The sequence below is a fragment of the Pan troglodytes genome, chromosome 11 (genome assembly GCF_028858775.2).
Source record: "Pan troglodytes isolate AG18354 chromosome 11, NHGRI_mPanTro3-v2.0_pri, whole genome shotgun sequence".
Classification (NCBI taxonomy): domain Eukaryota; kingdom Metazoa; phylum Chordata; class Mammalia; order Primates; family Hominidae; genus Pan; species Pan troglodytes.
Window position 1 is genome coordinate 66,868,949 of NC_072409.2, and position 16,741 is coordinate 66,885,689.

The 16,741-nt window shown below is 42.2% G+C and overlaps 2 protein-coding genes across 5 annotated transcripts in view; one reads left to right on the forward strand and one right to left on the reverse strand.

The window, feature by feature from the left end:
* Positions 1 to 3,883: 3,883 nt before the first annotated feature.
* RFK (riboflavin kinase) lies at positions 3,884 to 13,178 on the reverse strand. The gene is made up of 4 exons (XM_016960973.4): positions 12,751 to 13,178; positions 10,763 to 10,914; positions 6,909 to 7,011; positions 3,884 to 5,884 (listed from the first exon to the last, which is right to left on the reverse strand). Exons 1-4 carry the CDS (start codon positions 12,851 to 12,853, stop codon positions 5,754 to 5,756), a joined length of 489 nt encoding a protein of 162 aa, XP_016816462.1. The 5' UTR covers positions 12,854 to 13,178; the 3' UTR covers positions 3,884 to 5,753.
* The window catches only part of GCNT1 (glucosaminyl (N-acetyl) transferase 1), a 114,694-nt gene continuing 110,546 nt past the window's right edge, over positions 12,594 to 16,741 (forward strand). Inside the window, exons 1-2 of one of the 4 annotated variants that reach the window (XM_054657824.2) lie at positions 12,594 to 13,081; positions 14,118 to 14,248. The gene's annotated coding sequence lies outside the window, so the exon portion shown is untranslated. Of the gene's footprint in view, positions 13,082 to 13,218; positions 13,662 to 14,117; positions 14,249 to 16,741 lie in introns of those variants that run through there. The other 3 variants (XM_054657823.2, XM_054657825.2, XM_054657822.2) reach the window with 3 other exon arrangements.

Here is a 16,741-nt window from a genome sequence, read left to right on the forward strand (position 1 = left end):
CAGACCCTCATAGTTGTATTGTCTAATACAGTGGCCACTAGACACATGTGGCATTTACAGTATTTATTGATGAAGTGCTCTATAAGTATTTATTGATGCAAGTAAAGAAATGCTCTATAGAGTATGTGTGTGGGTTTTTTCCACATTAATAGTTGGGCTCATTAAATTTAGAAGTACTTTACCTAAAAAGATGTCTAAAAACCTAATGAAAACATACTGGGCATGAAATTTGCAAATACAATATTCCGTTTAAAAATAAGCTGGCCGAGCACGGTGGTTTACGCCTGTAATCCCAACACTTTTGGAGGCCGAGGCAGGTGGATCCCCTGAGGTCGGGAGTTTGAGACCAGCCTGGCTAACATGGTGAAACCCCGTCTCTACTAAAAATACAAAAATTAGACAGGTGTGGTGGCAGGTGCCTGTAATCCCATCTATTCAGGAAGCTGAGGCAGAAGAATTGCTTGAACCCGGGAGGCAGAGGTTGCAGTGAGCCAAGATTGCGCCATTGCATTCCAGCCTGGGCAACACAGCGAGACTACGTCTTAAAAAAAAAAAAAAGTTCACCCTGGTTGCTAAGAGAGTAGATTTTAAGTGTTCTGCCCACAAATAAATGAGGTTAAAAAAGCATTCGATCTTTTGCTACTAAGTAAAAGAATATACAATATGGAAGATGTAAAGAAAAAAGTTCATCCCATGTTTCCCAACTTTCTGAACACTCTCGAAATACATAATTAACTTTTTTTTTTTTTTGAGACTCTGTCACCTAGGCTGGAGTGCAGTAGCACGATCTTGACTCACTGCAACCTCCACCTCCCAGATTCAAGCGATTCTCATGCCTCAGCCTCTAAAGTAACTGGGATTACAGGCATGCACCACCATGCCTGGCTAATTTTCGTATTTTTAGTAGAGGCAGTGGTTTCGCCATGCTGGCCAAGCTGGTCTTGAACTCCTGGCCTCAAGTGATCCACTGCCTCAGCCTCCCAAAGTACTAGGATTACAGATGTGTGAGCCACTGTGTCTGGCTAATTTTTGTATTTTTAGTAGACAGAGTTTCACCATGTTGGCCAGGCTGGTCTTGAACTCTTGACCTCATGTGATCCACCCACCTCAGCCTCCCAAAGTGCTAGGATTACAGATGTAAGCCACGGCGCCCGGCCTACATAGAACATTGTTATTTGTCTGTACACAAGGATAAAGCTTGATGAGTTTTCAAAGTGAGCACACTAGGCAACCATTGCCCCAGTCTAGAAATAGGAGAGTAAAACAAGTTCCCAACACCCTTATGATCCTCCTGTCAACCCCATCCTAAAGAATCAACCTGACCTTTATTGCTGTAGATCAGTGGTCCCCAACCTTTTTGGCACCAAGGACCAGTTTCCTGGAAGACAATTTTTTCATGGACGGGTCGTGGGGATGGTTTCCAGATGACATTCTTCCACTTCATTGGATTATTATAAGGAGTGAGCAACCTAGATCCCTCGCATGCATAGTTCACAACAGGCTTCGCGCTCCTGGGAATCTAATGCCCCCGCTGATGTGACAGGAGGCGGAGCTCAGGTGGTGTATTAATCCATTCTCACACTGCTATAAAGAACTGCCTGAGACTGGGAAATTTATAAAGGAAAGAGGTTTAATTGACTCAGTTCCACATGGCTGGTGGCTTCCCCCATGATTCCCCTGTTCTCTTCCTTGACACGTGGGGATTATGGGGATTATAATTCAAGATGAGATTTGGGTGGGGACACAAAGCCTAACCAGATCAGGTGGTAATGCTCACTCGCCAGCGGCTTACCTCCTGCTATATGGCCCACTTCCTAATGTACTAATCCGTGGCCATGGTACCAATCCATGGTCTGGGGTTGGGGACCCCAGCTGTAGATGATTTTTGCCTGTTCTTGAAATTTATACACATACGTGTTTTTGTGAGGCGTCTGGTTTCTTTTACTGTTCTTTTTCTAGCTTTTTGAGATGAAAGCTTAGATCATGACTCATCTTCAATCTTCTTTGTCTAATAGTATTTAAAACTATAAATCTTTTAAGTGTTAGCTGCATTCTGCAAATGTTTGTCACATATTATCATTCATTACAAAATAGCTTTACATTGTGACATTTTTGTATTTTTATGCCTAATTTCTTTCTCCATTGCATTGTGTTCAGAATGTTCTTTATAGCAGTCCTTAGACATTTGCTGATACTTTTACATATCGCAGACAATAGCTGCAATTGAAATCATCACTTGATTAGCTGATAATAGTCATTCTCCAAGATTTAGCAAATTTCTGTGCAGGCTAAACAGATATAATAGCAGCCTCTATCCTCAAACTTTCAGCTTTTTTTTTTTTTTTTGAGACAGGGTCTCCCTTTGTTGTCCAAACTGGAGTGCAGTGGCTATTCACGGGCATGATTAGAGCATACTGCAGTCTTGAACTCCGGAGCTCAAGCTATTCTCCCACCTCAGTTTACCGAATAGCTGGAACCACAGGCCCACCACACCACACCACACCCAGCTAATCTTTCCGGATTTTTGATGATGACCTCTCCAATTTTCCTGGAGATGTAGCATTGTTGTGGTTTACTATCCTGGCTTCTACTTGGCCCTTGTAATGGTCAGGGAAGCTAAGTGGAAATTCTGTCAATAGTCAAGTATGTCTATCTCAAATATACACGTGGGAACAAAAAATAAGCACAGGGTAGGTCCAGGGACTTACTGAGCTACCTGAGAAATGACAAGCTGGGGTTCAAATTCCATTTATGACCTGACCTAAAAGGAAGCCAATTGTCAAAGAAATGTAGAGTCACAGCGACATCAGAGTATCAATGGTGAATTTGGAGCTGACAGCACAGTCACAGACTTAAGTCTCATAGTTCACCAATTCTCTTGTTGTTTAATATGTATTTAACCCATCCATTGACTTTTTAATTTCAATTTTTCTTTATAACTATATATTTCGGACAATTCTCAATTATCTGCCCAATTTTTACTTTACTTTAAATGTTAATAGAGACAGGATCTTACTATGTTGCCCAGGCTGGAGTGCAGTGGCTAGTTACAAGTACCCATAACAGCACACTACAGCCTTGAATTTCTGGCCTCAAGTAATCCTCCTGCTTCAGCCTCCCAAATAGCTAGGATTATAGGCACATGCCACAGCACCCAGCTGCCCAATTTTTATACAACACCTTGCCATTTTACCATTTTTGTTACTCTTTTACTTCATTACACATATTAAACAGTCATTTCAAATTCTATATCTGATAACCCTGGATCTGCCATCTCTGTAGAGTTTATTTTACAATTTGTTTCTGGCATCTTTTTTGGCAGAATAGGTTTGTTTCTTGGCTCCATCTCTGAAGACCAGACTTCCACTTCCATCTCCCAATCAGAATCATGTATCATGATAAGCTCTAACTGCAGGCTTGTAAGCCTCCATAGTTGAGGAAGATGAGAGTTCTGGGGATGACTGTTCAAAGAGTACCAGCATGCAACAGAGAAAGGCAAACGAGTTCTAAGTTGCTGCTTATGGGGTTGGTGGCAAAAGACAAGAAGGTTACAGAACTCTGTTTTGGGGCAGGAGTTATGCAAGGGAACCCAGACCTATCTATACTCTTCTGGCTCTTCTATCTCCAAAATGTAACAGGAACCCTTACTCTCAGGAAGTGGACTTTAGTAGTGATGCCCTGTGATTGCTCTCCAAATAAACCTCAGTCACTGTGTTGCAGGCATAAAACACAGGGGATCCTGAAGGCAAGGCCCTTTGTTGTAGAACTACAGCTGCCACCTATATCTTGCTCTTCAGGCAACTTCACACACTTAGAGTAGCAATCAGCCAACAAATTCGAAATACATAAAGTAAGATTCAAGCTGACACAGGGGAAGAAAAAATATCACTTAGTCAAAATTTATTTCAAGGCCTGAAAACATTCAGACTAATCAAAATGGTACTACTGTAACTTCTTATAATACATAATATAAAAGTTTTTGAAAAATATAGACACAATTAACCCCTAAACAACACACTATCTGATTCTCAAAAGCAATGGCTATTTAACAAGATGTAAAAGGACAATAACATATCAAAGAACTTTCACACACCTAAAGATAGCATTTAGCAGCAAGCTAGTCAGACAAAACAAACACAAATATTTTCACATTTCCTATGTTTGTTTTTAACTTTACTTCATAAAGCCACTGATAATTGAGGCTTCTTTCAAGTATAAGATTTCTAAAATTAAAAACTGTTTTTGACATATTTTTATAAAGAAATAAAAAGCAAAACACAATCCAACTATTTATATGAGTCCCTCTTCTCCAACAGCTTTAGATGTTTTTCTGAGTACTTTTTACACAAAATATTTTTATTAAAATCAGTTCTAATTCATTTATGCAGATTAGGGGAAAATGATTCATAATAAATTAACTTTAAAATTACCTTCTATCTGCTTCTACCTCTATCCCCCCATCACCACCAAATCTGTTGCTACAGTGAACTGTAGCAATGTACTGTTTGAGGGGGCCCAAAGCATCTGTAATCTTAATTTCCCACATATTAGTTAGTAGGAGGAAAAATCCACAGTATGAAGGCTATTTAACTAAAACTTTATGCTTTTCCCTCAAGCTGTAAGTACTCTTTAGCATTAAATTACATCGTGCATATACAACTACACCCATTTAGATTTGCCTTGGAATATAATTTCAAGGCCTTAAATATTAAAAATAATTTTATAACTATTTCATAGTTTAATTGGCTCTTAAATAGTTTTGCTAGGGAGGAAACATTTTGTGTTCTTTAAGAAATTGATATGTGTAAATGTGTTCACTTAAATCTTGAGAAAACCTAAGGATGAAGTCTGTTGTTTTGTTTTTCCTAAAAAAGGAAAAAAGAACCAAAGAAAAATGTTGAAGAACAAGAATATTTACCATTAAAAAGAAGAAACATTATCCAACAAAAAGGAGACATATAGATTTGAAAACACTTATTTTACTGTCTTCAACAACAACAACAAACAGATAGGCAGGGGAAGTCCAGAGGACTCAGAATTGAAGCAGCTCTATACAATAATGAAGGTGGTACAATGATGTGACTGCAAAGAAAATGACTAAAACAAAACTTTACAAACATCTTCATGTTTGTAATGTATTAATGCACAAAATATCAAAAATAGAAAGTCTGAGTTTCTTCCCCGCAGGTTTATGATAAACTATCAACCTTCTATTTAATGCATTTCCTTTTTTTTTATTTACAGAGATGGAGTCTCGCTATGTTGCCCAGACTGGTCTTGAACTCATGAGCTCAAGCAATCCTCCCACCTCGGCCTCCCAAAGTGCTGGGATTACCAGTGTGAGCCACTGCACTTGGCCTTAATGCATTTACTTTTATAAGCCTTCTCTGTTTAGAAGTACACACTATACAAGTACATACATGCTGGCATTTTACCATGAAAATTTTAGTTTTCATCTCAAACTAGTGACTTGCCTTTTTACCCATACTTATACACATGTAATACCTTTCTAGTGGTACATTTTAATCAATATATATTTTTTAAATCTTATTTTTAACTCAATCTTTTTAGTGCTATGATATGATGGGCTTAATTTAATAGTTGAAGCATATGATAACAACATTGTACTGTTTAAACTAATTCACAACTGTAGTAAAGTGTTTGATTTTCAGTATATAACCAAGATGATGCTGAACAGTAATAAACACAGAAACACTAGAAAACAGTGAATGAATAAATAATACAATTTTTCATCAGTGGCCATTCATTATTTTGCTTTTAGAAACCTGGAAGAAATTGTCTTCTTTGATTTTCAAATGTTCTGGTAACTCTAGTCGTTTCTTAGCTTCTTCAATATCACCTTGAATTGCTGAAATAAGTGACTCTGCAGAGAGAATATACCAGGTAAAAATGATGAAAAACCATTAACATACTTTTTACTACTACTCTGTTTAGCCAATCCTAAAAACTCACAGGCTGGCAGTATCTCTGCACAGGGTAGATACCCAATAAATGTTTGTTCCATCACTCCTTCCAGGCCTAAGTCAATGGTACACAAAAGATATGTCCCTAGGCCGGGGGCAGTGGCTCATGCCTGTAATCCCAGCACTTTGGGAAGCTGAGGCGGGCAGATCACCTGAAGTCCGGAGTTCGAGACCAGCCTGGCCAGCATGGTGAAACCTGACTCTACTAAAACTACAAAAATTAGCGGGGTGTGATGGTGGGTGCCTGTAATCCCAGCTACTCAGGAGGCTGAGGCAGGAGAATCGCTTGAACCTGGGAGGTGGAGGTTGCAGTGAGAGGGGGCGTCACTGCACTCCAGCCTGGGTAACAAAGAGCAAAACTCTGTCTCAAACAAACAAACAAACAAAGGTATGTCCCTAATCTTATATTTTAAGAGAAAGGCATAGGCATAAATGTACACTGCAAATATCAAATGGAGGAAAAAAGCATTCACTATTATTTTTGGTTGGTATTTACACTTGTAAAAGAAACTTTATAACAGAGTTAAAACTATCACACTACACTAATACATACCTGGTAACATGTTTCAAATGTTCTCTGATTTACTATATCTCAAACTTCACACATTTTGAAAGATTTCATTAACTTCATACTGCTGGAGAGAAGCAGCCAGCCTGCTAGGTTCAAAGCTAGACTCCGTTATTTACTATGTGACTTTGAGAATGTTACTTAATCTCTCTGTGCCATTTCCTCATCTGAGAAATAGGCAAAATAATCCCTCACAGGTGAAAGAAGATAAATTCACGTAAAGCACTTAAAACGGTGCCTGGCATATATTAAATGCTCAAATATTATCTGTCCTGCCATCATTATTACTGGTAGTAGTGGTAGAGTTACCTGTGGTAGCAGTAGTAATATTTAAGAAGATCAAAATAAGAACTTACCTAAAGAATCAAAGTTCTTTTCTGGTCTCAGGTAGCCAACAATGGCCACATTGAGGATTTCCCCATAGAAGTCCTCTTTGAAGGTATGCATGATATGTGTTTCCTATAGTCAAGAAATGTTACAAAGAGTGCTATCAGACTACAGTGTACTGAAATCTGAAATATATCTTCATGTTTATGGTGAGTTAATTTAAATGAAACAATCAACACTCCTTAAACTTTTAAAGATTCAGGTTAAAATCTAAGTGCAGTTTTTCCTAAATTTTCCCAGCACTCCTGTTTGGATCTTGTAAACATAACTGAGTGAGGTGGCAGTGTCTGGCATGATTTGCTGTTACTTAAAAACGAACAAACAAACAATAACAAAAAAACTGACACGTATCCAAGGAAGTAAGTATCTTATCAAGGTGAGAAAACAGGACACCAAAGAGGGAATGAGCAAAGTATTAAAAGATGTTACTACTAAACAACTAGTTGTTAAGGTCAGTCAGCATTTGCACACCTCTGACACACAACATGTATGGAAACTTCAGAGTTTGGCAGAGCTGAGGACTGAAGGGGCAGGAGAGCCATGCAGCTTCCTGATCAGGGAGTAAAGTGGCAAAAGGGTACACAGCACGTTAAAGCAAAATGCCGCATGACGTAGAAAGTGCCTCAGAATCTAGTTCAGCTAAATCATCTGGGCAGTACCGTGGTTAAGAGCACTGACTTAGAGTCAAAAGTCTGGGTTCCCACACTTGGTTAACTGTATAACTAGCTTCCGCGGGGCTCAGTTTTCTCGTCTGTAATGGGTGGGGGGCGGCTTGAGTTAGAAGATACATAAAGTGCCCCATGACTTTGGGGCTATGAACCAATATATTCTTTCTTTTCAGTAAACATTTGAGTAATAAAAAAGAAACTAAGATATGTAAGACTGGTTGGGTGCAGTAGTTCATGCCTGTAATCCCAGCACTTTGGGAGGCGGAGCCAGGAGGATCACTTGAGGTCAAGAGTTCAAGACCAGCTTGGCCAACATGGTGGAACCCGGTACTCTACTAAAAACACAAAAATTAGCTGGGCATGGTGGCGCATGCCTATAGTCCCAGCTACTCAGGAGGCTGAGGCAGGAGAATTGCTCAAACCCAGGAGGTGGAGGTTGCAGTGAGCCAAGATCACACCACTGCACTCCAGCACTCTAGCCTTGGTGACAGAGCGAAGACTCCATCTCAAAAAAAAATTTAAAAATAATTTTAAAAAATATGTAAGACCCTGACACTGACAATTACAAGACATTATTGAGAGAAATGGCAAACTTCCCAAAGTAATCTACGAATTCAATGCTGCCCCAATCAAAATCCTAGCAGGTTTTTTAAAATAGGAGAAACTGACAAGTGATTCTAAAATTTATATGGAAAAACCAAAATTATTCATGAAAATCTTGAGAACAAAACTAGAGGGCTTATACAACTAGGTATCAAGACCTATGATAAGACAAGCAAACCAAGTATGTATGTGAATTTTTGGACTCACACACATATAAGGTCACTTGATTTATGTCCCAGGTGACACTACAGCACTGTTGTGAAAGCATGGTATTTTCAATGAATAGTCTGGGTCAATTCTACATCCATATGGAAAAAAATATTAATTTAAATCCCTATCAGATACCATACTAAAAAAGTCAATTTGAAGATATGTCAGTCAATTAAACTTTTAGAAAAAAACCACAGACAAGTATCTTCATGACTTTGGAGTAGTCAAAGATTTCTGAAACAGATTATATAAAGCACTAACTATAAAAAAAAAATTGAACTGGATTGTATTAAAATTAAGAACCTCTGGGCTGGGTGCCATGCCCATGCCTGTAATCCTGGCACTTTGGGAGGCTGAGGCAGGAGGACTGCTTGAGCCCAAAAGTTTGAGACCAGTCTGGGTAACATGCTGAAATCTCATCTCTATAAAAAAATTTAAAAATAGCCAAGCATGGTGGCACATGCCTGTGGTCCTAGCTACTCGGGAGGCTGTGATGGGAGGATCACTTCAGCCCAGAAAGTTGAGGCTGCAGTGAGCTGAGATTGCACCACTGCACTGCAGCTTGGGTGACAGAGCAAGACCCTATCTGAAAATACAAAACAAAACAAAACTCTGTTCTTCAACACACCATTGAGGAAAAAAAAAAAAAAACCACACACACACACACAATGAAAGAAATTTGTAATACAACAATACACAGTTCCAACAAAGGAAGTGGATCTAGATGTGTTACTAAGAACTTATTTAAGGTCAGTAAGATAACGCTTTTTTTTTTTTTTTTAAAGGGCAAAGGTCTGGCACAGGCACTTCACAGATGTGTGTTACTGGCAAAGGCAAGCAAAAGTTCAATTTTCCACTGATAAGATATGCCTATGTTTCAAATTCAATTTTTCCTAACACTCAAAAGGCATTCCTTAACTGGCTGTATAGTAACATTTTTGTTATCTAAGTAGCTAAAGACAAATTAGTTATGGGCTATTGTCCCCTCCCCTTCTTTTCCTTCCTCATTCAACAGAATGGTATTTTGTGATCTTTCGATTGTTTTGTCTCCAAAAAATAATTTTCAAATCATTAATACTGAAAAATAACTGAAATACTGAGCAAAATGTTAAGTACTTCTGCGTCATTACTATTGCTTACGCCAGCATTTAGCTCTGTAGTTTTCCAGCAGTGACACACTTCACTTCTATTAACTCCACACAGAACAAAATTTAGCTTAACTGTAATTTGTTTTTGCCACACATTTGAGCTGACAAAAGATTCAGCCAAATCTAACAGATAAAACACTGAAGTTGTGGGGTCCTGTAAATAGTAGGGCAGAAAAGTATACCCTCAGGTGGTTTAAAAAGGAAAGAGAAAAGCACCAATGTGGGACTGTATCAATAAGCACCATCCTCCATCCACCATCCATGTAGTAAACTGTTTTATCTTAAGAGGGTGACCAAGCAATTGATGCATGAAGTAAATGGTGAATGAAGTGCATTAATTGTGGCAAGCTCAATTTTATGAAACAGGCTTTTAAATCATTTTTATCTTTGGTCAAGTGAGTCTTTCACAGACAGCAATTATCAAGTCAGTATTATAATTTTGGTTTGTAACTCCACTCTTTATTTTCTACATAATTTAAAAAATAAATGCATAAAAAAACCAATTATTAATCTTTGTTATTGGGTACCACAATGTATAAGGATGTAATCTGAGCCAGATGCAGACAGTGGCATGCACCTATAGTCCCAGCTCTCTGGAGGCTGGAGGAGGATTACTTGAGCCCATGAGTTTGAAGCTACAGTGTGCTACAACCTGGCTTGTGAACAGCTACTGCACTTCAGTCTGGGCAACATAGTGAGACCCCATCTTTAAAAAAAAAAAAAAAAAAGATGCAATTTCTGAGTTCTGTATGCTATTGAAATTAAGTTGGTATAAACTCAAATTAAACTTTTAGAATTTCAGGATGTTAAATATAAACCCCATGGTAACCACAAAGACAGTATCTATAGAAATACACAGAAAACAATGAGAAAGGAATTAAAATGTCACTACAAAACAAAACAAAACAAAAAGCACACTACCACAAAAGGCAGTAATAGAGGAAATGAGGGACATAAAAGTTATAAGGCATATAAAAAACAAATAGCAAAACAGTAGATGTCCCTCCTTATCAGAAATTACTTTAAATGTAAATGAATTAAACCCTCCAATTAAAAGACAGAGATTGCCCAAAATTCCAGTATTTGAACTACGTTGTGATTACCACTGATAAGCTATTTCTGTAACGAATACTGTAATATATTATTCTAAGTCATCATACCATTTTCAGTTACAGAGCAAAATATAATGCTTACCATAGACTTCTTCGTATTCTTGTAATATGGGTTCCATCCTATGCTCACCACCATCTTATGGACATCTCCACTTCCAACACTGGCCCAACCATAGTAAATACCAGTGGATATATCAGCTGGAAGATTATCTACCACTTGCTCAGGAAAATTAGCTAAACAACGGAAGAAAATATTTTGAGTCTTACAAATTTCGTATTAAATGCCTGTAGCCGAGTGCAGTGGCTCATGTCTGTAATTCTAGGACTTTGAGAGGCCAAGGCAGGAGGCTCATGTTGAGCTCTGGGGTTTGAGACCGGCCCGGGTAACATAGTGAGATCTTACCTCTATTAAAAAATTAGCTGGGGATGGTGGCCTGCACCTATAGTCTAAGCTACCAGAGAGGCTGAGGCAGGAGGGTCAGTTGAGCCCAGCAGATGGAGGCTGCAGTAAGCTATGATCGCACTACCACTGCACTCCAGCCTGAGTGGCAGAGCCAGACTCTGTCTCAAAATAATAATAAGAAACAAACATTTGTAAAAATCACATGCAAGGCTAATGTAAATCATTACATTCACAAGACTCCTACAACTTTGCCTATAAGTATCAATCCCATCCTTCCATTTTCCGGCTCAGATTTCCCTCTCCTATTCATGTGAATAGGTTATGAATAAAGTACCAGGTAAGTATATAAAGCTCTCCAAAAAAATCCATACTCTTGGCCGGGCGCGGTGGCTCACGCCTGTAATCCTAGCACTTTGGGAGGCCGAGACGGGCGGATCACGAGGTCAGGAGATCGAGACCATCTTGGCTAACACGGTGAAACCCCGTTTCTACTAAAAATACAAAAAATTAGCCGGGCGTGTTGGCGGGCGCCTGTAGTCCCAGCTACTTGGGAGGCTGAGGCAGGAGAATGGCATGAACCTGGGAGGCGGAGCTTGCCGTGAGCCGAGATCGCGCCACTGCACTCCAACCTGGGAGACACAGCGAGACTCCGTCTCAAAAAAAAAAAAAAAAAAAAAAAAAAATCCATACTCTTTGAGTAGGAGGCAAAAAACAAGTATCAGAGTAGATGGATTTTTTCAGATCTGTTCTTTCCTAACCAGGTACTGAATCACCTGAAAAGTTTCTTTTTTTTTTTTTTTTGAGACGGTGTCTCACTCTGTCGCCCAGGCTGGAGGGCAGTGGCACGATCTCGCCTCACTGCAGCCTCCGTCTCCTGGGTTCAAGCGATTCTCCTGCCTCAGGCTCCCGAGTAGCTGGGATGACAGGCACGCGCCACCATGCCCGGCTAATTTTTGTATTTTTAGCAGAGACGGGGTTTTACCATGTTGGCCAGGCTGATCTCGAACTCCTGAGCTCAGATGATCCGCCCGCCTCGGCCTCCGAAAGTGCTGGGATTACAGGCGTGAGCCACCACGCCCGGCCAAAGCTTCTTATTTTTGAAATACACAAGCTCAAGGCTGACTTAACAAGTCAAGACGCAGCCCTGGCATGTATTTCTAAGGATGAATTACAGTCAGGTCTCGATTATTGAAATTAATGTAGACAGACCAAGAAGGTTAGCTGACTCTCATTCAACTACCTATGTTATCATTTGGACATTACATAATTACAAATTAAAAACAAAACCACCTTAGACCCGGCTTGCGAGTTCAGCCATTCTGGCCCACGTTACGTCTCTAACGGGCAAGACAAGCGCAATGCTTGACCAACTGTACCTTGGCTGGCCAAGGAGGCGTGAACGGGGGAATCCTGCGATTCATCTCGGGCTTCCGGCCCTCACCACCCCTCAACCCCGTCCCCGCGGAGCTCGGAGCCAGAAGCAGGGACCAGCTCCCTCAACCGAGTCAACGGTCCTCCGCCACAGACAAGGGGATGCGGGAGGAGGAAGGGTGTGCTCTCTGCCCGCGGTCCGGAGGCCCCACGACCCGGTCCCAAGTCCCCGGCTGCCGTCTCTCCCCGCTCCCCACGTGACCCGGCCCGGGAGACTCTGGCCGCCCTGCTCTCACCTGTGGGGATGCCCAGCTGCTTGGAGCCGCGGCCGAAGCCCCGCACCACTTGGCCCCGGCAGAAGTAAGGCAGGTGCCTCATAATGCAGTCCGCTCGGGGCATGGGCTGCGGCCCGGTCTGCGCGTCCTGCGGAGCCGCCGTCGACGCGGCGCCCAGACGCCGGACCAGCCGGGAGATAGGAGCGTGAGCTCTGCCTGCCGCGGGGGCGCACCAGTGGCCGGACGACGCCGACCACAGGCCACTGCGAATCCCTGACGCCGCCGACCCAACAAATGCCGCCCGGCGCCTGAGGAGCTGCGTCTCCGCTGGAGGGCAGCGGAGACAGCCGAAGTAAGTGCCGGGTGTGAGCCGGATGGGGGGAGGGGGCGGCCCGAAGCGCAGAGCCGGCCTCCGCGCCGCCGGCGTGCGCTCCCTTCCTCAGCCGAACGCCTCGAGCCCGCTCGGCTTCCGTAGCCCCGCCCCATCATAGCCCCGCCCCACCGCTGCCTCGCCCGGCTCCCGCCGCAAGCTCCCGCTGCAGGCTCCCGCTGCAGGCTCCCGCCCCAGGCGCCTAATGTCTGGATCCCGGGCTTCGTTTCAGCCCCTGGCGATGGGAACTAATGTGGAAACCCCGTTTTCAGCCTGAGAGCCGCGAAAGCACAATTCTCGAACAATTCTGGGTTTTTTTTCTCCTTCCTCCTGTTCATAACAATCCGGAAGCCAAAGTGAGACGCTCTTTAGCTCCTTGGCAACCGCTTGATTGAACGTCAGGCATCGCTCGTTCCGTTCGCTCTTTAAGTATTTATTAAAGCTCCAAAATTCAGCTCAAAGATCGCCTCTTCACAGGGGCTTTTCCTGGCCGCCCTACCGGAAGCGGTCGTCCTCCTCCCGGACCACTGACCACGTTCTGGAGTTATTAATATATTCGAATGTAAGCTCCAAGGGAGAAGTCCCTGTCTGTGACGCTGTTAACCCCAGAGACTAGTGGAAGGTTACCGACATGGGCGGTGGCTGTCCCCTCCAGGCTGTCTTCTTGACAATTTCACAAGCCCGATAACAGGCCGTCCCTCTACTGCAATGCAGATAGAGGCCTTCGTACCCTCGGAACTGTAAATACGCACGCTCCTAGGGAAGTAGCTCTGGGCTCACTCACAGGATATGCAGGGTGCAAGGTTATAAGAAGGTGCATCCTCTTAACGTCTCGAAGACAAAGAAGTTTTTTATTTATTTTTTTAAATTTTTAATCAATGGAATCCAGAGAAGTTTAATTTTTTTCTTTTTTGCTCTATACATTTGTATAAAATTCTGTGCAGACCGCGTAGTCTCTTTCTACCTTACATGTATGCATCTCTGATAAGATTTACCTGATATTAAATTTATGTTCTAGGCCAGGCTTGGTGGCTCACGCCTGTATTCCCAGTAGTTTGAGAGGCCGACGCGGGAGGATTGATTGAGCCCAGGAGGTCGAGGCTGCACTGAGCTATGATAACGCCACTGCACTCCAGACTGGGCGACACAGTGAGACACCCTCACCCCTTAAAAGAACTAGAGAAGAAGAAGGAAGGGAGGGAAGGGAAAGGAAAGGGGAAGAGAAAGGAAAGGGGAAGGGAAAGTGAAAGGGAAGAAAAGGGAAGGGAAGGGAGAGAAGGACCCAAAGAAGCAATTATGGTCAGTTACTTATCTATACGGAATTAAACAAAGAATAATGAGAATAACGATAATAGTAATACCGGTAGTAAGGGTAGTAATAGCAAGTTGCGAAAAGCAATTAAGTTATCTGGAGAGGCTTAAGAGTTATTTTAGCAAGGTGTGTACAGGATTCTCTCACTCTTGACTCCCGTCCTTAATAAGAGTGCTGCATTCCTTCTAATATAGGGAGGATGTCTCTCATATGGTAATTTCATCTGCTTCTAAGAAACAGAAAAGAGATCAGAATGATTTTTTTGTATCTATTGTTTTTCAAGTGCTTTTAATTCAAAATAGTCAATATGCAAGAATGGTATATTTTTAACTTCATCAGCAGTGATACACCTAATAAGAAAAGCCTGGAGGTGAGAACTTGATAAATCATCCCTGGGTCTTACTCCACTAAGCCCTAGGTTGCAAGAAGGTATGAGAATTAAATGAGATAAAATAATTAAATGAATCATAGGAGGTAAATGAGGAGGGGTGGTTTTAAGAATAGAGAAAATGCTAAGTATTTTTCACACGGTCTCATGTAATCCTCTCATCAGCTTTGTTGGAAAGCATTAACCTAAACGTATAAAAATGGGCGGGGCATGGTGGCTTACGCCTGTAATCCCAGCACTCTGGGAGACCGAGGTGAGCGGATCTCTTGAGCTGAGGAGTTCAAGACCAGCCTGGGCAAAATAGGGAGACTTCCGTCTATCCAAAAATTTTAAAATAAAAATAAGTAAGAAAGAGAGAAAAAAGAAAAGAAAAGAAACAAGAAAAAAAAAAGAAAGGGGAAAGAAAAGAAGAGGAGAAAGTAAGAAAGAAAATTTTAAAAATCAGCCAGGGCCTGGCACAGTGGCTCATGCCTGTAATCCCAGCACTTTGGGAGGCTGAGGCCGGTGGATCACTTGAGCTCAGGAGTTGGAGACCAGCCTGGGCAACATGGTGAAACCCCGTCTCTACAAAAAATACAAAAATTAGCTGGGAGTGGTGGCGCTCACCTGTGGTCCTAGATACCCTGGAGGCCGAGGCACGAGAGTCGCTTGAACCTGGCGGCAGTTGCAGTGAGCTGGAGATCACGCCACTGCACTCCATACGGGGCAACAGAGCGAGACTCTGTCTCAGCCAGGTGGTGGTGGCTCGTGCCTATAGCCCCAGCTACTTGGGAAACTGAGGACTGAGGATCGCCTGAGCCCCAGAATTTGAGGCAGCAGTGAGCTGTGATTGAACCACTGCACTCCAGCCTAATGACAAAGCAAGACACGGTCACTAAAAAAATAAATAGGCCGGGCGCAGTGGCTCTTGCCTGTAATCCCAGCACTTTGGGAGACCGAGGCAGGTGGATCACCTGAGGCCAGGAGTTCAATACCAGCCTGGACAACATGGCAAAACTCGGTCTCTACTAAAAATACAAAAATTAGCCAGGCATGGCAGTGAATGCCGGTAATCCCAGCTACTCGGGAGACTGGGGCGGAAGAATCGCTTGAACCCAGGAGGCGGAGGTTGCTATGAGCCGAGATTGCTCCATTGTACTCCAGCCTGAGTGACAGAGCAAGATTCCTTCTCAATAAATAATACATAAATAAATAGATAGATTAAAAAAAAAAAAAGGAGAGTCTTGTAGAATGTTTAAGATGGAGCAGTCAGGCTCCAATCTTTAAAACTACCATTTACATGTCAAGTCATATGGGTAATTACTGTGTTATCAGCATAGGATATAGAAGAAAGAATTTTTTTTTTTTTTTTTTGAACCAGAGTCTCACTCTGTCACTCAGGTTGGAGTGCAGTGGCGCGATCTCGGCTCACTGCAACCTCCACCTCCCGGGCTCAAGTGATTCTCCTGCCTCAGCCTCCCGAGTAGCTGGGACTACAGGTGTATGCCACCACGCCCGGCTAATTTTTGCATTTTTAATAGAGACAGGGTTTCATCATGTTGGCCAGGCTGTTCTGGAACTCCTGGCTTCAAGTGATCCACCTTCCTCGGCCTCCCAAGAAGGAAGAATTCTGATCATTTTCCACCACTGCTCAATAGCGTTCAATGGCTCCTCCCCTCTGACTGAAGAATAAACCCTCCAGGAGCTGTACTTCTAAGAACTCCCATCAAGTACTCAATCTGTTGATCAAAGCAGACCCCTCCACCTTGCTTCAGAGGCCAAAGCATATGCTTCAAATAATTCAAATAATTATTCTGTAGGCTATAGGATTTATAATTTTTCTTATTCATTTGACTCCAAAAATATGCTACCTAGCATTCTCAGTAAATCTAGAGTTGAGAGTCTATGTGTCTTTGCCAAACTTACTGCTTTTAACCAAGGAAGTATTCTAAAACGTGTTTTT

Bases quoted from the DNA above. Each gene is read 5' to 3' on its own strand.
- RFK (XM_016960973.4), bottom strand. From the start codon at position 12,853: ATGCCCCGAGCGGACTGCATTATGAGGCACCTGCCTTACTTCTGCCGG. The intron at 10,915-12,750 runs GTGAGAGCAGGG...TCCGTTGTTTAG, and splicing joins GCAGCTGGGCATCCCCACAG to CTAATTTTCCTGAGCAAGTG. The intron at 7,012-10,762 runs GTAAGCATTATA...TCTTGACTATAG, and splicing joins AGAATACGAAGAAGTCTATG to GAAACACATATCATGCATAC.